Below are 23125 nucleotides of genomic sequence, written 5' to 3'. Positions count from 1 at the left end.
GTGTCCGTCCATCTGCTCAAGATACAGTTTAGAGGAGAGAAATGGAAGGTTAGTTTCAGTTGCAAGACATGTTTTTTGTGTGTGTGTCACACCCAAAACTAGAATAGTTTCTGAAACTGAAGGGCCTTTATGATTCCATAATCCTCATTGCATTTTGGCCCACCAGAGTGGAAATTTATGATTTATTTTTTATTCTAATGCCAAGAATATACCAGCTGATTTACACTGGTAAGGAAGTACATGCTTTCTGCAACAAAAAATAGAGAATGACTTGTTCTCAAAAGACTTGCATCACCTTTAATTCTTCAAAAATGACACAGAAAACCCTGTGGGTTTGTAAACTGAATGGTGACTTCACTCCAAGCTGAATGCAGAAATTTTACTCTCAGCCTGCCTATGATACAATTATTACAGACTCTAGTACTAGAGATTGGCATGCATTAAGGAGCTACTAACACGACTAGGATATAAATTGTGTCTTCTTCAGAAAATGTAGGAAATTTTTCATTTACAACAGAAAAGAATGCAGTCATTAGTAGATACTTTTAAAATGGAAATATGAAATTATTTTGCTTCTTAAAGAAAGTTAAATAATCCTAATTATTCACGGGATTTTACATATACTGGAGATCAGATGAAATGTAAGGCAAGCATGCAGTTTTTACATGAATGTAAGATTAAATTGTAAGTTTAATATAAATACTATATTTCTGGATCTGGACATGAGGTGGATAACTCAGAGGGAATGCTGATTGCCAGCACAGAATTGAACATGTGGTTTGATTTTTGTTCGGGTTTTTTTTTTTTTTACAGAGGCATTCAGACAGATTTGTCCGTTTGGAATTGGCATCCTTGTTGGACCTGGTGACGCAAGATTGGGTAAGTGCCTGAACTGCATGATGCCATTGTTGCATGAGTATGGCATTTTCTACGCATAAGCCATTCTCCCTTTCAATTGAGAATAGCATCTCTGCAACTATTTCTAAAAGCCATGAACTATACATAATTTTTTTCCAATTATTTATACCAATTTTAAATTTAAGCTTGAATATCTCATATATCAGAAATTAAACTTCTTCTAGGGTAGCGTATTTAGCTGTTTAATTTATGCTGAGCAGACTTGCTGGGAAACTTACATAGATCTAGAGAATGGATCACATACCTGTCTTTTCTTACACAATATATATAGCCTGTTTACAGTAAATGGTTTTAATCCTCCACAAGTGCAAACCACAGTTTCCCAGATCCCTTCAGTACATTCTGTTCTCTCCCAAGACAAACAGCAGTTCAGCCTTATTGGCAAAAGTTTTCATTTAAGGAGCACTGGATGACTACAGCTTTTCATATCTACTCCTTTCCCTGTAGCCCCAATTGGAGATATTTTTTTTTATCCAACATTCGGAATCACTTTCTTTTCTGCAGTCTGAAAGCTGGCCTGCAAGAGAAATTCTGAACTATCATCCTAATATATCAAAATTCAAATATTAGTATTTTTTTGTGCTCTCAGGAATATTTCTCACCAGAACAACACTTGTTCTTTGAAAGTCTAAAAGCACATGAAATCAATTGCACTTACTGTGTTGTTTGTATTTCTGGTTAAGATGTGGATGAGTGCCTTGATCCGGATAACTGTAAATTTGGGCAGTGTATCAACACAGATGGGTCTTTCCGCTGTGAATGTCCATATGGTTACATCCTACAAGGAGCTCAATGTGTGGGTAAGTATAGCTGTTTCATCTTCCACCTTAAAGAATCTCCTGAATTGCTAAGTATGGCATTAAAGACTAATGGAGTAATATTATTCCAATGTCGTGGAGTCTCCATCCCCAGTGGTGCTTAAAACCTGCCAGGGCAGGGCCTGAGCAATCTGCTCCGAGGTGGTCCTGCTCTGGCTGAGTGTTTGGCCCAGATAACCTCTAGTGATCCCAAATTATGGTAGAACTCTGTGACTCTAATTCAATAACTTAAGTGAGTTCTTGGATTTTGTATTTTGGGTTTTTTTTCTGTTGTTCATCGACAACTTTAATTTTATAGCTTTTTGTTTGAATATAACTGTGTATTCTTGCCTTGATTTAACTGCTTGCAGATACTGATGAATGTGCTGTTGGAAACCCGTGTGGAAATGGAACTTGCAGGAATGTGGTGGGAGGTTTTGAATGCACCTGCGTTGAGGGATTTGAGCCTGGACCGATGATGACCTGTGAAGGTGAGACTCCCATGTGTTGAGGGCTGTCATTGTAGTTGTGGGGTGAAACAGGTTCCTGATTTCAGAAACTATTGAGGAGAGTAAAGCAGCTTAAAGAGAAAAGTATGGACATTTGGAACAATGTGTCTTTATCTGAAAAGAAAAATAAGTTCTTCCTTTTCTGTGGTACCTTTTTCTAACTGGAGGTTGGGTGAACAGGCTTTCAGGTAGTGTCTGCTAAGGGACTGCCTGAAGAGGAACATGTTGGGGTACGGTCTCTCCAGAACAGTCTCCAGAAATGCTGTTTATTGTGTGTGTGGTTTTTGCCTACCTCCTAGATGACCCTTGAGTGAGGAGAGTCACTGTGGATGATGAAAATAGAAAATGGGCTGTTTGGGTTTACTCTGAAAGAAACGGAACAAAACAGAAAATGAAAGTACAGTACTAGACAATTACCATGTAATTACCCAATGTTGGATATTTTTCATGCTTTGGTCTCTCATTTCAAAAATAAAAAAAAAAATGCACAAAGAAGGGAGGGGTAAAGAAGATCAGAGTTATAGAAGGGACACACAGAAAATTAATTAGACTAGAATTTTTCCTTGTGGATATATGACTTAAATTTATAAAGCCACAAGTGATAAAGGTACCGAAAATAGAGGGAACATGTTAGACAAACCAAAGCAAACATTTTTATATGCATAGTACTTACTTAAGTTGGGGAACTCTTTGCTGGAGAATATTAGTGAGGCCACAAGTATAAATTGACTCAGAAAGACTGTACAAATTTATGTGGGAATCCATCAGTGGAAATTAAGCCTGATAGTTTGGTTGTGGCTTTTGGCTGTGGAAGTCCTTAAACTGAGAGGCTGTGTCAGGGGAAAGATCTCTGCATACGTGGTAAGGGTTCTTTTTTAATGCTCTTTTCCTCCTGTTAGAACCAGAGAGGGGAGAACGTCCTAGGACATTCTGACACTCTCTGCTGACCTGACACAGCTGTTCTTAAATTATCTGCCCCAATCTATTTGTTTGCAAGCCCATACAAAAGAATGCTTCTATTTTTGCGTCAGTTTGCTTTAGTTTTATATACAGTTAGAACTTCATTCACTTCCCTGTGGAATTTGGGTGAAAGCTCAAATTGCAGAGGAGGAGTTAGCAGAGTGCATAAACATCATTATATAGCAGTAATTACTCAAGCAGCCAAGAGTATATGTAAATCACTTCAAAATTACATTTCTAGTAAGAATATTGTTTCATGGAATTCAGTGTATGAAGATGCTGAATTAGTGCATCTAGAATTAAAAGTAACCAGTCATAAAAACTGAGTCTGGATGTGGAAAAGATACAGTTTTACTCAGACAGTATTTTGGCAGCATGGATCTGGAAATTATTTCCATTGGCTGCCTGCCGATGCAGATACTGAAACTTCAGGTAGCCGTGCAAACATCCTGGCATGGCTGGTGCCTGCTTCTGTACAGAACTCCATGATCAGTAGAACCATGGGTGCCCAACTGGTAAAATTTAGCCCTCAGTAAACTGGGATCTGTGATATGGCCCGTACCTAAAAGCTGTGCACTCAGCTCTGCTGAGTTTTACAAAAACATGTTTCATTTCCCCCATGGTCTTTGTCGCTTCAAATCCAGATGTCAACGAGTGCATTCAGAACCCTCTGCTCTGCGCTTTCCGCTGCGTGAACACTTTTGGATCCTATGAATGCAAGTGCCCCGCGGGGTATGTTCTGCGAGAGGACCGGAGGATGTGCAGAGGTAAAGCTCCCACCAGACTCTCACAGTTATGAGATAATGATTTGAAGTTCCTGTGGGGTAGGGCTCTGACTCACTGCTCTGTTGGGCCAATGTTTTAATCCCAGGAAGTAACTGAGTCAAAAAGAATTTGGGATGAAGTTCTATGGTTTGCATTATGCAGTTGATTGTATTAGCCCTGCCCTGTCCTGCCCGTAAACTTACACATCTGCATAAAGTGAGGTCATATCAGATGATATGGCTTCATCTTGCCCTGAAAATGGGCATTGGGGAGAAATCAATTTGCTCTAAGCTAGTATATCCTATGTTTAGTTTAGCCATAAAAGTTTGTGTAGAGTTTGATTACAATTGAAATTCCAAAGTCAGAATTTACTGTTGTGAATTTCTAGGATTGTCTCTTTCTATAATGAAGTCTAAACCTTGTGTTTTAGATCAGAATGAGTGTGAAGAAGGAATTCATGACTGTGACTCAAAACAGATGGAGTGCAAAAACCTAATTGGCACCTACATGTGTATCTGTGGACCGGGTTATCAGCGCAGACCAGATGGGGAAGGCTGTATAGGTAAGTGACACTGAAGTGTTGAAACTCTTTCAGCAGAGCTGAAAATGTTGGATTTAACAGTGTTAAGGAACTTGGAGGAAGAATTACACAACTACCTGTGTAATGGATCTGCTGGTGCTGTACGCACTTTGCTTCACTGTGCAGGTGTGCACACATGGGCAGCAAGTAGAAGATCTGGATGTGGCTGTCTTTACAATCAGCTTGTGCTGCTGCTGCTGAATTGCTCTGAGGGAAGAACGCAGGGAACTGGGCCCATTGCTGTAAGCTTGTTGATTTCTGTTAGCATGAATGAGAGTGGATCTAAATTATTTTAAAACTGGATGGCATTCAGAAGCGCAGCTGTAACTATGAAAAATTTTGAAAACCCGTGAGGACTGTATTGCAGGAGAAATACAGTAACAAAATATTGTGAGCTAGATGGTCATCTTTCCTCTGAAAATTAAATTAGACTTTTTATTAAAAGAAAAAAAATTATACGAGTTTAATCAGGCAGAATGTACAGCTTAAGAACTTCATACTTCTCTAACCTGCATTAATCCACTTAAGGAACTTGATTTTTATCATATCGTTTCAAAACCACAGATGAGAATGAATGTCAGACCAAACCTGGACTCTGCGAGAATGGCCGTTGTGTAAACACAGTGGGAAGTTACAGATGTGAATGCAACGAGGGATTCACTGTCAGTGATGCCCAGAACGAATGCCTTGGTAAGTCGCAGTTTGTCACCCTAATGAACTATCATTTTGATAGCAAAAACTGTGGCTGAACTTAAACTTGCCCTCCTGCAAGTTCGTTGTTCTCATGCTACCTGCTCGCCTGGCTCGGCCCGGCTGGCTTGGCTTGCTGTGAAAGCTGGCTGTTCCGTGGTTTCAGTCAGACGAGAAGACTGAAGACTCTGCCTTTCTTTTGGTCCTGATTTTCAGCCAGTCCTTTTTCTCTGGGTTCAAACAGAAACACATAAGCATAACGTGGCTTGTCTTCCACCTTTTGCTAAATTTCCCATCTTCTTTGTTTCCTTTAGACGTCGTGCTCTCTTTCTTACTGCTGGTAATCTTTCACTCTCAGTTCCACAGTCCCGGGGTGAAGTATGCCCTTTCTTTTATATTTCTGACTAAATTCCTAATATCTCATGACCCTCTGGAGGTCATCACCATTAGGATTCTCTGTGATGCATAATTTGTCTTCCAGACAACAGGGAGGGCTACTGCTTCACTGAAGTCTTACAAAGTATGTGTCAAATCGGATCAAGCAACAGGAACTCTGTCACCAAGTCTGAATGCTGCTGTGATGGTGGCCGAGGCTGGGGGCAAAACTGCGAGGTCTGCCCCTTCCCAGGCACCGTGGCCTTCAAGAAGCTTTGCCCTCATGGCCGAGGATACATGTCTAATGGAGCAGGTACTGACTTTTCTTTTAAAGGCCCTTTTACCCAATGTCAAATTCAGTCATTAAATTATAAACTCTTTCTTTTTGCATCTTTGAACACTGTGAGATTCTAAATAATTTGGTATCAGTTGAAATTCTCTGAAAGTTTTCATGTTGAGAGAGTACAGTCCTTTGGGAGGAGTGTGCGTAGCCAAGGGCATCCATCCCAACTTGGCAGATACTTATTTTGCATGCTGGTTGACTGACATGCACTCAAATGGGAATTTGCACTCTCACATTTTAGTGTGCTGTAGTGACAGATTAAGAGCTATTTGTGTACGTGAAAGCAAAGTGATGTTTGTTTATGGAGGTCAGTATAGAATCAGCTCCAGTTGTTCACTTCTACTTAAGGCTTGTTCATTGCATTTAAAAGGTAGATTAATGATCCATTCTGTATTTTTCCACTTAATATTTCTGCTTAATCTGTGCAATATTTCATTATTTTATGTAATTTTATTTGTTTTATGTAGAGGGGGAATTGTGTCAATAGGTCACAAGAATCTATTGCAGCTGTATAAAATCAGTTCTTCTTCCGTTGTGAACTAACCCTCATTTAATTGCAGATATTGATGAGTGCAAGGTTATTCATGATGTCTGCCGTAATGGGGAGTGCATCAATGAGAGGGGATCTTACCGTTGTCATTGCAAGCTTGGCTATACTACAGATATAACTGGCACTGTTTGCATAGGTAGGTTTTTCATTATGGTGTACGTATTTAGAGTTTATTTTTAAGAAATGACTTGAAGAAGGAAATACAAAGATCTTGAAAAAGGAGAAAAGAAAATGTTATTTGTTAGAATGTTTTGGGTATTTTAATTTTCTTCTGATATCTCCTAAGCATTTTGAAAAATATTATCACACATCTTGGCTGTTAGCAATGAAGTATCTGGTTTTGCTGCTTCTAGATCTGAATGAATGTAATGAGTCCCCCAAACCTTGCAATTTCATCTGCAAAAACACGGAGGGGAGCTTCCAGTGTGCATGTCCAAAAGGGTACATCCTGCAAGAAGATGGGAGAAGCTGCAAAGGTAAAGAATTTACTGCAAAAACTGCATGTTTCACAAATAACAATCAAATGATATTTAAAGTGATGTAAATCTGTCTCCTTGATTCATGTGAGTATTTCCACTAAAGACAGTGGAAGTGGCCTGCATAGGATGGAGCTGTTGTTTCAGTTAGTTCTTCAATAATCTGGATGAACAGTAGATCACAAGAATTTTTGCAGGCCAGTGTCAGTAGGTCTTGAAAGACTTCATAACTCATAGTATATATGATTGGTCTTATTTTGGGTTTACACTGTATTTTTCAGTGACAAATGTATCTTTATGGATGCAAAGATGAGCGTGGTTTGCAGGACATTGTCCAGCATCAACAGAATTTTAACCTACCACCTCTGCAGCATGCTGAATAAGGAACAGCAGTGCAGGAGAGATTTTGAAATTTTCATTATAATTTCATTTATTTATATATCTTGGTAGCAAAGATCTGACTGAAACAAGTTAGAGCAGCAATTTTAAACTTGGCATGGGAGATGACAGTGTACTTTGTCATTAGCATTTAAATACTTCTTTTGGAGTAATAGCATGCTTCAGTGCAATACCATTTTGCAGTCTCCCACTGCTTCTCATGAAGATGGTGGCTTCCCATTTATTGAGTGCAGGGAGAGCAGACATTTATTCTATAACAGCATCTTTCTGACAGGTGAGAGTGGTGTCTGTAATCCAGTGTTACCTCCAAAGCCCATCCATTACATGTGGGGCTTCGTGTGAGAGGAACTGGAAGCCAGTGTGGAAAGCTAGACCTAGATTCAAGGGGCTTTATGTGATGTGTTATTTATCTGCAATCACTTCTCTCTAAGTCCAACTGAACTGTCAGTTCCCCCACAGGGAACATAAGTGAAAGATATTTTCTTGGGTTTTTTAGATCTTGATGAATGTGCAACAAAGCAACACAACTGCCAGTTCCTTTGTGTCAACACTATCGGGGGTTTCACTTGTAAATGTCCTCCTGGATTCACTCAGCACCACACAGCCTGCATTGGTAAGTGATGTGGGAATGTAGACACAGATTTGGGATTTATTACCGACACTTATTCCAGAAGCAAAGTAGCAAGGAGGTAAAATTGGCTTCCTGAGAAACCAAATGGAAACATAGACCAGGTTCTGATCCCAGTCCCACCAGAGCAAAAGATGCAAGAGGCACTCCCTCCTGCCTTCTCTTGTTTTCATAATCTATGTCTTTGAATTTTGCACTTGCAAGAGTCAGACTGTAAAAACACTAATTTATAATTCTTGCCTTACCATACCTTCCCCATTGAGCAAAAAAATAGTTCCAGTTCTGTTCCTGTAGTTCATTGCCAGACCCACATGAGAGATCATGGCAAGGCTTCTTGAAACAGTAAGAAGAAAATGTACATTTCTGCAGTTGCCCTTTAAAAATATACCCATTATGTCTGTGGAAATGGTAAACAAATACTTCCAGTAAAACACTTTCTGCTGTGCACGTTGGATCCTGCTTGTGGCAGTCTGATGATCCTGTAGTATTAGTGTGAATTTGGAGGTGTTGAGAGACTAGAACATCAGACTCTATATTCTTGGTGAAGAAAAGGAATGTTTCCCTTCCTGCAGCTGCTGGTAGCGTTTTCAAATGAAAAAGAAGGTAATGCAAGCTCTCTTTCTGCAGTGCAAAGTGAGAAATGGAGAGGCCAGTAAGACAGCTATGTTACTGATGTTTCTTTACCTCTTGTCACAAATTGTTCATTGGTAGCATTTCTAAATGATCGTCTTCACAACAAGGAAAAAAAGTAACCCTCAGGCTTTGATTTCCTTCAGATAATAATGAGTGTGCTACTGAAATCAACTTATGTGGGCCAAAGGGCATTTGCCAGAACACACCAGGAAGTTTTGTTTGTGAGTGTCAACGTGGCTTCTCACTCGATCAAACTGGACTTAGCTGTGAGGGTAAGTACAGCACACAGTGCATTTAACCTGGCCTTCTGCTTTCCTTCATCTTCTCTCAGCCATACTGTCATCCAAGGAGGGACCTATGGAGTAAGCACCAAAAAACCAAAATGTTTTAGTTTAAGCATTGTAAGTTCAGGGAACTTCTGTTGAATCCTGCATGGATTTCTGAGAAACTCACCAATGACAGGAAGCCTTGCATCTCCAAAGCGACCTGCTAAAGAGAGAGAGTTCAAGGGCTGCAGACTTTATTCCTCTAGGTCCCAAGAGCCTGTAGAGCCTTCTCCTGGGATAGATTTTAATTCGCTTTGAAAAGAGATACCCTGGGATTCCTGGGTTGGATGTTTGGGTAAAAGCAAGGGACTGTCCGCTGTGGAGCTGGAAGCCTTAGGAAAGTCTTGGGGGTCCCATATACAAACAGCTTTCAGCTGTCTGCTCCATAGCAGAATGCAAAAAACTCTGAAAATTGTGTCTCAGTTTGAGCATTAGTGGTTTTCAGCCTTAAGTTACCTGCTGTGGAGCCAGAAATTCAAACCTGAAAGGCCCAAAGTGGTCTCCCAGCACTGGTCAGGTTTTTGGAAGATCCTGAAATATACCTCTACATATGTGATATATGAATATATGTGATTATTTGTAACAAACTTTTCAAATATAGTGTAATTTGAGCTTCTCTTCCAAAACTTGAAGTTTATGTCACCTTTTCAGATGTTGATGAATGTGATGGAAACCACCGGTGTCAGCATGGCTGCCAAAACATAATTGGAGGATACAGGTGTAGCTGCCCACAAGGATATCTCCAGCATTACCAATGGAACCAATGTGTTGGCAAGTCACTTTTTTAAAATTCATACATTGAAGCATGTGTTAACTTTGTGAGCATCAGGAAGTGAAGGGCAGTGGTGCAGTTTGCCATATTTTCCTTTTCTGATTATGATTGAAGTTCGGCATTATAAATGTGTGCTTCTGTGAAAGGCAGAGTAGATATGAAGGACCCAGTAGCCAATGTCCTGGTTTGACAAGGGTTTAAGCACAAAATTATCTTTCAGGGTGCTGGAAGTTGACTTTGAGAGAGGTTGTGTTACTTGTGTATTCTGTGCTCTGAACAAAGGAAGTCTTATTCAGCCATTCAACAGTCTCTGCTCGGACACAGGTCCTGTCTGAGAGCTGGTGGTGGGTTGAATCTGACAGACTCAGAAACACAAGTTCGGATTGTTAAATTGAAAAATTAAATTTCTGGACCAAAGCGTCTAAAATTTTCTTGGAAGTCCTGCTTGATCTGTGCTTTTATCCTCCTAACAACACCTACAAGAAGGCTGCTGTGTTTGAGCCTCCTCTCTGAACAGAATTTAAAGATGCTTCTTTGCAGCTTTGGGATACAGTTTATAACGAGTGCTTAGAGGACAATTATGGTTGTAAATAACAAATGCCATTGCTCTTATGTTAAGAAGTAAATACATTGGTGAATTAAAATGCTTGTTTCTTCCCTATCTAAACTTTGGTTCTGTCCCAAGTCTCTGAGGCCTGGGGCTGCAAGTGCAGAGCATTGATGCTGGATATGACTTGAGCAGACAGAACTGGGTCCTCTGCAGAAGTCGTGGGAAGAGTCTTTGCCTGTTTCAGCAGTGTAGCATGTAACGTATTCAAACAAGAGAATCAAGAATAATTTTTCCTCTAGTGACAGTTATGTGCATTTTTAGTCATATTTAATGGGCTTCTTACAAGCTAGTCTTGTGTGCATACCCAGAGATGTGTTTGATGACCTCTTTGTTCTCAAAGGGCCTCATAACTCTTTGTTTGGTTTTCTTTGCTTTCAAAAACATAAAAATGCCTTTGCTTGTTATCACTGCGGTGCTCTAAGGAGGTCTCTGCTTTTAATTATGCTTACCAAGCCTCCTGACATTTTATGCAGTCCTTTCTGTGACGTTAGCTTGCTTTTGCTCCAGTCCCCTATGCCTGTAACATTCAAGAGAAGAAGGAGGGAGCATAAACATGGTGGTTTTGAATATTGATTAAACTAGCAGAACTTAAGGTTAAACTAGAATTTAATGTGCAGGAGGGTGAAAAAAAAAAATAATGAACCAGCAATGCCAGGTCTGGCTGCTGGAGGAGACTGTGGAATCTGAAGAAGTGCAGCTCTCAGTTTTGCGAAATATCTTGGCTGTTTCCAAGTCTTCCTGGGTGGTAGCATTTAACTAAGTGTATTTCCAAACCAGGTGTACAGTTATTCCAGCTTTTGAACCCATTGACTACTGTTTGAATTTTAGACAGGGAATATCAGTTTCAAAATGCACAAGCACTGGCATTTCCCCCTCTAAAAGAAAGGCTTCAACCTCGGCACGACAAATACTGATCACCAGAAACTTCACCAGGGAAAATAAAACTGAGAGCCACAACTGGGGAAAGACTCAGCTGGCACTTCCACCTTCTTGGACATGGGGTAGTCCAGGCAGAAACCCAAAACTACAGGGAAGGAGGCTTGGTTTCCTCCTCAAGTCCTGATGGCATCTGTCCTTCCTGCTGAAGCTGAGCACAGCAGAGCTGTGTGTTGCGGAGCACAGAGCGTAGAAGAGCAAGGCTGGTGCCTGACAGCTCACCTCGTGCAGAGTCCGAGGCTCCTGTAACTGCTTTTTTCACTTTTTAAAAAATAGTTTTTCTTCCAACAATCACCCAAACTACGGGAACTGACCTCACTGGTGTCCACACTCTTGCTGCTCTGGAGCAAGGCAAAGTGAGCGTATCTCCTCTTGGTGCAGTAACTTCCTGTGGCCCAAACGTGCATTTATGATGTTGACATAATTGCTGTGTTAAGTATGACAAATACTGAAACATCACTCTCAGTTAATGGCAAAACAGGCTTCAGTGACACAGAACTCAGCCCCAGGTTTTAATACCTTGTGGTCTCCACATGTTCACATTGTAATGTCTGTAATTTTATATGCTTAAGATACTTATCTAGATCTCCTGGGTGTACCACGGGGAAGAATCCATCTAATAGGTTTTTCCGTGACAATTCCTTCATATTCCTTGGCAATCCCAGCTCTGCAAATAGTTTGTGTCTTTTTTAGCTTATTTAATGAAGTGTTCAGGGACTTTTGATGTTGCTGCAACACATATTTAGATAATCACTGAAGAATGCTTTGGTTCCTCCCATGTCTTGTCTCCCTGTGTGTGACTGTATCTCCTGCCCAGGCCATTCTGTAGTGCACCATGCTGTAAATCAGGCTGCAAGAAGCAAAGGCATTGCTTTTAAACAAAGAACAAACAGCCACATTGTTTGGAAAAAGACAGTAATGCTCTGAATTAGTACTTACTGTCCTGTAACCTGGATGTTTAAGTCAGAGATGCTGCTCTGTGCTTTGCATTTTATCCATACAGTGTTGAGATGACATTTCGTACCCGTGTGCACATGCAATGACAGTATGCAGTGCTTTATCACAGAAGATGGGAACGATAGCATTGAGAACATTTCAAAGCAACTACCCACATCAGACAAAAAAATACAGACCAGCTACATTAAAAACAGTAAAGCTATATTATTTACAGTAAACAAGCCTGAACTGACCTCGAACTCCTACAGTGCCCCACTTGGGAAGTTTGGAAAAGGGCTGGCTCAGAATGTGACAGTCTTTTGTATCTACAGCTGCTTTTATTTTTACTTTACTACTTATTCCTGTACCTTACCTGTACTTCATCTTTAAATGTGAGTGTGTAGGGAGGGATTTCCAGTGCCTGGAAAAGGTGTCAGAGCTTGATTTCTTACTCTTTTTCCTTTAATGTTGAATAGCATTATGAACATGGGATTGCTGGACCAGATTGTTGGCTGTACAAAGTTTTATTCTTCTCAGATGTTTCTGGAACAAAAAACCAGTTGCCTCCTCTGCTTCTCTGCTCTCCAGAGCATGAGCTGACGTGGCATGAAACATCTTCTGTAGAGTAGCCCAAATGTTGCTGTGTTGTATGGTTGTAGTCATCTCCTAGCAACCGCTGCCCTAGCCAAGGGTGAGGCCAAGCCCTGTTCTCTGTTTCTGTCCCTCAGATGTGGCAACATGTCTAGCAACAGTCAAGCGTGACCTTTCTGAAGGGGTAGGTTGGACTACACCCGAAAGTAAAAGTTAACGTGATGTGTTCTGCTTCTTTTCCAGATGAAAATGAATGTCTCAGTGCACACATTTGTGGAGGAGCATCTTGCCACAATACTTTGGGAAGCTATAAATGTATGTGCCCTACTGGATTTCAGTATGAGCAGTTTAGTGGAGGTTGCCAAGATATCAATGAATGCGGTTCTGCACAAGCTCCATGCAGTTATGGTTGTTCAAATACTGAAGGTGGCTATGTCTGTGGATGTCCACCTGGTTACTTCAGAATAGGACAAGGGTAAGGGATTCTTATTTTAACCTAACAGACATAAAGGGGACACAATCCGCTCGTTTCTCTGTGGTGTGGAGCAGCAGAACCGGGGGGATTGTCACCAATGAAAGAGAGATAGGGTTGTGGAGGTGCTCAAGAGATGGGTGCACCTGCTGATTTTGGAGATGAGGGAGGGGAAAGATAACCAAGGGAAGGGAACATGGTGTTAATGCTTAATGAAATTTGGTCAGGGCTGGCAGGTTCAATCATCTCTTTTTAAGCTTTCACCTCTCTCCTGCACACCCCAGCAGCCAGCCCAGTTCTCTGAGCTTGCCACCTGGGAACTCACACCCTTCGCTGTGATCTGTGGTGTATCACTTGTCTCCTTAAAAAAAAATAAAAAATAATAACACCACCCCCGGCCAGCTCCAAAAACAAATATTTTACAAGTGGCTTCACCCACTGGTTGGAAAAACAATTCTGTATGCTCTTGTATGTTCCATATTCTTGTGTTCCAAATGAATCATTTTTTGAATAAATATCTGCTTTATCAAGAAAACCAATTTTCAGTTGCCCCAGTGGGAGTGTGAGGGCTGTGCATCATGTAAGACCAAGTAACTCAAATGGAAAGCAGAAAGATTGTGGTTTAAATTTTTAGAAGTGAGTAAAAGCTTCGGGGTACGTTATGAAAGACCTCACTTCTCAGATTTTTCAGCAGTTTCTGAAAATTGGCCTCTTTTAATGTATTCCAGGTTGGATAAGAGAAATTACTAATAACTTCTCAGAGCTTAAGCCTTGTGTTTTAAAACTCTTAAATATTGGCAGATCTCTCTCAGGCAAAGCCTTATGGAGCCAGGTTCTCGAAATCAGAGGTAGCTGCGTTGTGATTCAGTGAGAATTTTGCCTGTTCACTCCAGCAGAATTTTTTCCTAGGAAATGAGTGCAACATAATTGCTTTATTATTTGTATTCACAGTCCCCCAAATTCAGCTTTTGATAAGATCTATGTCTCACTGGAATTAATTTTGAATTTCTTCCTTCCTCAGACACTGTGTTTCTGGAGTGGGGCTAGGGAAAGGTCAAGGACAAGAGCTTTCGCTCAGTGGAGAAGTAGACGACAACTCCCTCTCTCCAGAAGCTTGTTATGAATGTAAAATCAACGGCTATCCCAAGAGAGGAAGGAAACGCAGAAGCACTAATGAAACTGCAAATGAAGCAGAGGTAATTGACCCTTTGGGGGGGAAAGGGTTTGCGGTTGTCTTGTGAAAGCCAGTCTCAAAAGGAGGCGTGCCAAGATAAAATCCCACAGGAGAAATGTACCCCCAAAGAAAGTACAGCAAAGAGCTGGTTTGGGATGTCAGGGGGTCTGTGGGGGGGCCTTCTGAAGTTGTTTGCTGTCATTGGGCAAAGGTCATCCTCTGAAGCCCCTGCACGCCTAATATCTATGTCACATCAAACACTAAAATAAATGCCCACCCAGCTGTCTAGAGAGCACTCCTCTCACCAGCAAAGCAGGCTGGTGGTGTCAGAGGATGGCAAGTATGTAAAAGCTTTGTGTGGACCCTGCCAAGCAGCACCATGTTGTGTGTCTGGGGCTGGAGCAAAGAGAGAGCTCTGGACACAAACGCTTCACCTGGAGGAAGTCCAAGGCTGCAGCCCTTCCTGGGGCTTGTCCAGATCCTTGTGGTCAGTCACCCAGTTTGCTGTCCTGGGGCCAAGGCAGCCGGTGAGGCCACTCACAGTACTCGCCGCTGGCCCAGGCGGCAAAACAGGAGGCAGAACTTTGTTTGTCATTGGTAGGAAGTTGCCGGGGACAGAGGCAGGTTTCCATTTACCTGTGTCAGTGTCACCATCTATTGCGATGCTCACACAACTTCACTGTTTCCTAGCTGTTGTCATTGACTTATTTTTATTAACCAAATATTCATAAGTGGTTTCAGCACTTACATTTACATGAAAACTAGTCTGCTGTGAGACAAGTTTTGTCTTTATGCAAAAGATAGGCATCCCTTTTCACTCATCCTTGGGGGATGTATGTTCCTGGAGTTCTTAGCAAACATTTCTCCAAAAGGCATTCAAGGAAATGCTTCCCCACACTCCTCCTTCTGGGGTTTGTTCTGAATTGATTCTGAATTCTGAATTGGCTCTGAATTACAACAGTGAGACACGATGGGATGGAGGTGGTTGCAATTCTCTGTGGTCTTCAGCTGGGCTTCCAGCCCCACACTTCCCAGTATGAGTGCAGAGTTGTGGTAGAAGTGTGATCTTGTAATTAATGTTACTGTAAGTCCCTCTTGCGCAAAATTCAAACTTCTTCCATTACCTGGGGAGTCCCACGTTGCCTTATTTTAACTTCTTCTAATCTAAAGTCAAAGTCGCCCAGTCTGGTCATCCAATCCAATGTCCAGCACCAGTCACTGGGTTTAAAACTTACCGTTCACATTAATTACATGCAGACTTCAGCAAACTGTAAACAGGTTGTAGAAGTGTCACCAAGTCCCTAGTCATTTGACTTCTCACATTTTCATCTAGTCAAAGATGACAGTGATGTTACAGGTGAAGGGATCTGCCTGACCTGGCCAGAGAAGCAGCAGGTCATGGCAAGTCTCTAGACTGTGCAGGTATTTGTTATTAGCTGAAAGTACCTGTCTGGGTTTACAAATGCCTGTGTTGCATTCGACATATAACCAAGAGACACCGAACACTCTTGTAAGATGTTGCCACACCACCACTATCCTGAACGAAACCCCACCTGTACTCTCTGCTCATGTGGATGTGCCAAAGAGCTTGCTTTTCCAGGCACAGCTGCAGGGGATTGGGGAGCCTGTTAGCTGTTCCCATGAGGTGCTGAGTGCAGGGTGCTCTGCTGATACGGGAATACAGGAGAGTGCTGCTCTCCAGAGGAGTGTGGATGGTTGATGTTCGTAAGCTCTGTTACTTCAGTGTGTTTCAGTACTCTCTGTCATTAGTGCTGGAGTTGTCTCAAAGGTGACGTAGAGCTTCCCTTGCTTTCCAAATGAAAATGTTACAGCCGATGCGCTGCCTGAGAGGTTCTGGTTGCAGCGCGACTCACGCACAGGGGGCTCAGGGGAGCCCGTTACCATCACTCGGGGGTGAGGGGTGATGCTGCTTTTCCAGCACCCCCTGCACCCACGGCCACCCCGCTCCACACCTAAACAAAGCGAACCGTGAAAAGCAGCACCCCTAAATGACATGCCTCCCCCACAGGCCCTGCTGTCTTCTGCATGTTGTTGTTCACATCAGCGTGTGGTTCCCCAAGAGAGAGGAGGCGTGTGCCTTTGCAGCAGCGTGGTCACAGACTGGTCACAGACTCCAAGCAGGGAGAGGCTTCGTTCTCAGGCAGTGGGACTCCCCCCAGAAACCTCCAGTGTGTGTCTCAGGCTCCCGTTACCCACGCAGGGACAGTCACAAAGACTGTACTTTATCCTGACGAGTCCTAGGCCCATAACAGTGGATTTGGCAGATGAGATTGGAGAACATCCTTTTAGAAATTATTTAATTAATAATGAATGAGCTGGGTAAGAAATACGTGCACATGGGCGCATGTGAAATGCTCTGACAAAGCCAACTAACATCGTTTGTTCTTGTGCAGGATCAGCAAGAGCTGGAGCCGCCGATCAGTCTCGCCAGCTGGGACATTGAGAAAGCAGCAGTCTTCTCCATCAACATCTCGGATCTCAGTAACAAAGATCGCATCCTGGAACTGCTTCCTGCCCTCACAACACTGACAAACCACAACCGATATTTAATTGACTCCGGAAATGAAGACGGTTTCTTTAGAATCAATAAGAAGGACGGGATAAGTTACCTTCATTTCACAAAGAAGAAGCCAGTGCCTGGAAACTATTCATTACAAATCAGTAGTATTCCACTCTATAAAAAGAAGGAACTTAACCAGCTTGAAGAGAAACATGACAAAGACTACCTCAGTGGTGAGCTGGGAGATAACCTGAAAATGAAAATTCAGATATTGCTTCATTAATTCATCAACCAAAGACCAAATAATTAAACCAAAGATAGATAGGTAGGACTGAATATTCCTCCCAATCAGATTCTCCATATCATAGGTACAATCTCACATGAGTACATTTGTATGAACGAGCACTATTATATTATTACATAAACAAGGTACAGGATGAATACCCTAGCTCAAAACAACCACTTTCTCAGGCTTTTAAGTGTAGCTGAGCTACCTTGATATGTTGAATCTTGAAAACTGGGACTTTTATCATTGGAAGTTGGCCACTGATGCTGAGACACGTCATCATTTCAGCAGAGGTACAAGAATGTGCTTTCAACTGATGGACAGCTCTATTTTTGTAATTCTTAAACTTCGCTTCTCCAACTACAACTTACTAGGTCAGCCATTTATGATATCCATTTGGTGCTAGTAAATTTTCAACCTAGATTTATAAATGCACTGTAATATTTACACAACTTAGAAGCCAAAATTGCCATTATTCAGTCTAAATACTTCAATCAACCAAAGTTAGCTCAGTAGTTTATCTCAGTTATGCCTATAATACATTACATGTAAATTAAGTGTGTGTATACTGTAATCATGCTATTTTTATCAATGAAGCATTTGTAAACTAGATTAATAATACCCTTAATGTGAGGGTTTGTAATGGTGCTTATAAGACCAACTACTTGTTAACTGTATACACAAACCTGATGATAAAGTTTCTGTGACTTGCCAAAATGCACTGAGGTCAGTAGGGACCATTAAACATTCTCAAAAGTCAGATGACAATCAGTGCCATCCTACACCATGACATTATGTAACGTGTCAAGAGTACCCATAGTCATTCATATCAAGAAGGGTTCAATGTCATAAATGTCACAATAAAACAGTTCTTTTTTTAGTTTATTCTGTGGCCTTGTGTTCTTGCTAAAAGTGTGATAAACTGCATTCTTACGTTTCAGGTATTATGGGTAGGGTTGGTTGTGTATCTGTGTGCACAGGTGACTTCTCCTTGAAGGTGTGCTGCTGCCATTTGGTCAGTCTTCATGCAAAGGAAGAACGGAAGAAATACAGAAACCTTCACAAATCCCAACAGCAGCGGACATCTGTCAGATCATGCTGTGGTTCCGGAAAGCGAGTTAGAACATTTCCAATGACTTGACCTGAATTATCCTGTCAATAAGTAACTTTGGTAGCCAAAACACGCAGAAGCAGATGTTAAATCATTATACAGAAAACATATTTAATTAATTTGAAAACTCTTGTTTGCTAAAACTGCTTTGACTTAAGATATTCCATTCTTTTAGCCCCACTTCCACAACTATTGTCAAATAATCTAAGACTGATAAAAAAAGGGATAATCTAATACCAAAAGCCAACTTTGAGTTGTAGCTGGGTTTTAATAGCAAATGAATTATGAAATGATGTGGGTGTTCTTCTATACACTAGTGCTGTGATGTATCTTTTAGCAGCAGAATATTGTACTGAGGTGTGATGCTATAAAATCTGGAAGAAAAAATAATGCCAGCTGTGTCGCTGAAACTGCTGATTAAACAACACTGTAGTTGATAGAAGGAACATATATTGAGCTATAATGGCTTGGGAAGGGAAATGTACTGTAATAATTCACCCCAAATTGTATTATGTTCTGTAATTAGATTTCAGCTCTCTTTCATTTCTTCTGCATAACAAATATAACTATATAAAAAGGAGCTTGTGCGCAGGGTTACTTTGATATTTTTAATAGACCATGTCTGGATTTTATTTATCAGTGTGCCAAAATGCTGAAGTGTATTTCTTCCACATGTTGCATAACTATGGCAAAATATAATCAGAGCTTTACAGTTGTAAATGGCACTCTCGTTTCAGCAGGTTGGGAGTGATTTTTAATGCCAGTGTCAGTGTGCAAGACTGTATGGTTTATAGTTCAGTGTATGGTTTGAGTATTTTCTCTCCAGCCCTTAAACACCGAGAGGAACTGAGGAGAATGGCTCCAGGAAGACCCGTCAGGACTCTGTCCAGTAGAGTTGATGTGGTGTGTAAGCTGCTGTGTGACGACACCTCATGACAAAGGTCCCTTGATTGTTTTCCAGCAGCCCCAGTGTTGCCTGCACAGTTCTGCAAATCACCTTTGCTATGCTGCAGAAACAAGAAATCTTGACGGCATCTCTTCTAGTGATTAAAAAATGGAAAGCCCGGTCTTGCTGTACGGATCTGCACATAAAAATCCATTTTCTTGTGCAATTATTCATTTTTCTCTTTGCAGCAGTGCCCTTTAACTGGTATGTCATTTTTGGCTGTCAGATTTAGTTGCCGTATGTGTACAATTATTTACATTAGCTTGAATTTCTGCAGTTTCCTTAGAGTCTCAGTGAAGCAAAAAGGTTGCATAATAATACTGCCTGAAAACTGCAATTAAGAAGTGGGTTGTAACCTACGGTGCAATTTAAAATAATTTCCTGTATTCAGTTTGACGGTGGGATCCCAGAGTGACTCTAAGCACTAGACAGACTGAAACAGAGGTCTTTCTGAATGTGTATCCTTTTGCAATTAAAGGATATTTTTCAAATTCAAGGAAATGGTGAAATCTTTAATTATGTGAAATAACAGTGTGGCTTCCCTCCGCTGCGATTGTGCATATGACTCGGCATAGATGCATGCGTGGATAATAAATGTAATTTTCGGTTCACAGAGTGTAACAAAGATGGCTTGTTACTGTACATTCAAATCATTCTCTTGTTGTGTGTTGTAACAGTATCCTGTAAACTCGACAGCTGACGTGTATTTTGGCAGAAATGGCTGTTTCCACAGTCTCCCCTTTAAGCTGACTTTCAAAGGTCCCGAAGTGTTTGCTTTCTTACAGCAGGTCCCAAGGGGTCACACTCAGGTTTTCTCTAAGATAAATATTCTACGCTGGGATTCAAGTTCAGCTTTGTGCTTTGGAGGAGCTCATCTGGTGGAGACTTCTCTGCACGGACAGGCCTGAGCTCTTTGGAGGACAAGAGGCCGTGACTGGTGCCGAGCAGCCGCCTGCGCCTTCCTGGGACCCAGCTGGGGCCTCGCCGGCAGCACCAGGAGAGGTAGGTGTGGGACAAGGTGGTGGCACCAAACCTGCTGCTCCAGGCCACACTTGGGGTGGCGCTGGCAGGGCAAGAGCCACCTCACCGCTTTTAAAAATCAGCATTTGCTGTGAAGGAATTTTTAGGATTTCCCCTTTAAACTGATGCTGTACTTGCACCCTTAAAGCCTCACAGCACTCCCACCAATCTGACAGCTTTGGCCACAATGAGCAAAGTTACCAGCTGCTTGCTGAGAGGGCACCAGAGGAGAAGGAGGCAGCTGCTCTTCTTTCAGTTTCACCCTGTGACAAGAAAACCCTGTATTTTCAGTTTTAGAGGGGAAGCCAGAGTTCAGCAGCTGATGAGGGCAGGGCTGGAGCTGCCCCGCGCCAGGTGGGAGTGCAGCTAACGGGACCCACCACCTTCCCAAAGCGGAGATGTCTGGGCCCGGGATCTTGCCTACTTCACCCTCCCCCTGAAGCACATCTTTAAGCTCTTCTGCTTTGGTTGACTCCATGCTTGCAGGAGTGGCCAGCAGCCTAGGCCAAGATGTGATGTACAGCAGGTTAATCCAGTAAATCCAGGTTGGCAGTGCATTACCGGAGTATTCACCCAGAGTAAGCCCTCGTATTATCACTATTTTGGCAGAATAACGCTCAGCAAAAACTCGTGTTCAGAAAATCCCAGAGCTTTTAGTTATTGCCTGTGGGTTGAGCATGTTGGATGCCTGCAGAAACCCCTGTGGCCCCTGTGCGAGCTCCTGCGCTTACACGTCTGTGCAGAGCGGCTCTGCCGCAAACTGCGGGTCCGGGGATCACGCTGGTTCCGGATGCTGTGAGAACTTAAGACAGGGTGAGCAGACACCTGTAATTTGGGGCAAAATATGCCATCGGTTACACCAATGAAAATGCAAATGATTGCAGAGGTTGCAGTAGTAGGAAGAGGGAAAGAGAAGGGGAGGGGGGAGAATGCTGCAGTTGTTCAGTTGCCCAAAATGCCTCAACACACGTGGCTTCTGCTTCGCCCACTGGTCCTGCACCAGCCCTGGTGCCTGGTGCTCCTCCTGGGCTGTCACTTGCAGGTCCCCATGCAGGCACTGCAGTGGCTGGGAGCCGTCCCCAGAGCGGGGGACACGCCACTGCTGCCTTCAGAGCCAGCAGAGGCCCTGCTGGCACTGGGAGGTGGAGGTGGTCGCAGCAGGATTCTGTGGTGCTGCCACATTCAGTGTGTGCTTCATCAGGGTCCTTGGTGCCCCCGGAGAGACTTTGAGGGCAACGCCTGGTCCCTCTGGAGTGGGCTGCTTTGGTTTGCCTGAAATGAGGCCATCTTCTTGTGCAGCAAAAACCTTGAAGGTGCTGATGACTTCAGCGCTGACAAATTCCAACAATCTACTTCTGCTGTCCTTAAAACTTGCCAAGTATTTCACACCCTCATAACAAATGCTTTTGAGGAATATCACACCCAAGCCAACTCCTCAGTTACGAGCTTCCCATTGCGTTCAGTGGAGGAACCTTGAGGCCAGAGAGGTCACCAAAGTGTTTGTTTTTGTATTTCAGGCTCTCCTTTCTATTTCTAACATGGCCCTGCGTGGCGCAGCGATGGCAGGAAGCGGCTGTGGGTCTGGCCAGCAGGACTGTGCTGGCAAAGCTGGGCTGCAGCCCTGTGTTGGTGCCGGCCGGTCCAGCGTGTGCTGTTGCTGCTTGTTAGCCTAGAGCTGAGTCCTCAGCCTGCTTAGACACATGCTCATATGTGTGTGTAGAAATGTATGTGTGTTTTTGTGAGGAATCTAGACAGACAGCTATATCTCAGTGCTTCCAGGCTGAAGTCCTGCTGTGCTAAACCTTTGCTAAATACCCAAGAAGGGCTTTTTCTCCTTCCCTGTCTTGGGCCCAGCTCTCGCCCCAGCTTGGCTTTCACATCTGCAGGTTTCTTTATGAGTTCCTCTACGGCTCCCAGGGCTGTAGGATGCAGGTGCCTTGCAGGCACTATGTGTTGAGCCTCGCTACACCCTTGTGAGGTCAAGATGTGTTTGTCATCCTCGTTTTACAGGGCAGGAACTGAGAACCAGATGTCTTGGTTTGAGAGAGCCCATAGACAATGGCCGTTCTGCCAGGAGCAGCCCTGAAGTACTGAGGCATCCCTGGAGAGAAGGACAAGGAGCCACATGGTCTCATCAGCTGTGATGGCCCCAGCAGACACAAAGCCATGGGAGCTGCCCCTCTGCACTAAATCATGTCTCTGGCAGAGCCCCAGCTGCTCCCCACACTCTTTGGAAAGCTGGGGGCATGGCCCTGTGCTCCAGTGTACATCCCCTGGGGTGGCCGTCCCCATAGGTACCCCACACAGGATGCAGACGCGGCACCACCAGTTAAAAAAAAAATAATAGCGTGACAGTGCTCAGTAGTTTTCTGCTGGAAAAAAGATTTGGGGTAAGTATCCAGGTCAGTGGGCTACATGGGGATAATCAAAAGTGACACTGCTGGTGAGCAGGACCTGGGCTCTGCCAGCTTCCCTGCTCGTCTCTCAGGCTGCTGGATGAACCAGCCAGGAAAACAGGGCTACCGCTTCGTTTTCTTTGGAGGTCGATTCTTTATTCCTATCATTCCTTTGTGAGGTGCTTCAGGGTGATTTTATTTTTTCTCTGTGACAACAGGAGAAATTATATTTTTTTAAGCAGCCTGTGTGGGAGTAGGTTTGACCGTAGCTGTAGTGCAGCACGTTACTCAGCCGGTGGGCTCGGACAGGTAAGAAAGCTGTCAGGACTCTGTCACTTTGCAATGGTGTGTGTATGTGCTTGCAGCTCTGTATAAATGCGTTGTTATTGTAATCATAATAATAAA

At 42.8% G+C, this 23125-nt stretch overlaps 1 protein-coding gene across 2 annotated transcripts in view; it reads left to right on the top strand.

The window, feature by feature from the left end:
* FBN1 (fibrillin 1) overlaps window positions 1-18132 on the top strand; it is a 153327-nt gene extending 135195 nt beyond the window's left edge. Inside the window, exons 52-66 of one of the 2 annotated variants that reach the window (XM_014944426.1) lie at window positions 814-879; window positions 1602-1718; window positions 2087-2206; window positions 3829-3951; window positions 4380-4511; window positions 5094-5219; window positions 5701-5907; window positions 6498-6623; window positions 6841-6963; window positions 7859-7975; window positions 8767-8895; window positions 9601-9720; window positions 13038-13269; window positions 14288-14462; window positions 16855-18132. In XM_014944426.1, the coding sequence (XP_014799912.1) occupies window positions 814-879; window positions 1602-1718; window positions 2087-2206; window positions 3829-3951; window positions 4380-4511; window positions 5094-5219; window positions 5701-5907; window positions 6498-6623; window positions 6841-6963; window positions 7859-7975; window positions 8767-8895; window positions 9601-9720; window positions 13038-13269; window positions 14288-14462; window positions 16855-17244 (2303 nt within the window). In that variant the 3' untranslated portion in view covers window positions 17245-18132. Of the gene's footprint in view, window positions 1-813; window positions 880-1601; window positions 1719-2086; window positions 2207-3828; window positions 3952-4379; window positions 4512-5093; window positions 5220-5533; window positions 5598-5700; window positions 5908-6497; window positions 6624-6840; window positions 6964-7858; window positions 7976-8766; window positions 8896-9600; window positions 9721-13037; window positions 13270-14287; window positions 14463-16854 lie in introns of those variants that run through there. The other variant, XM_014944427.1, reaches the window with a different exon arrangement.
* Window positions 18133-23125: the final 4993 nt, after the last annotated feature.

This window comes from Calidris pugnax, unplaced genomic scaffold (assembly GCF_001431845.1).
Source record: "Calidris pugnax isolate Ruff unplaced genomic scaffold, ASM143184v1 scaffold70, whole genome shotgun sequence".
Lineage (NCBI taxonomy): Eukaryota > Metazoa > Chordata > Aves > Charadriiformes > Scolopacidae > Calidris > Calidris pugnax.
This window is presented reverse-complemented; position numbering and strand designations above follow the sequence as displayed.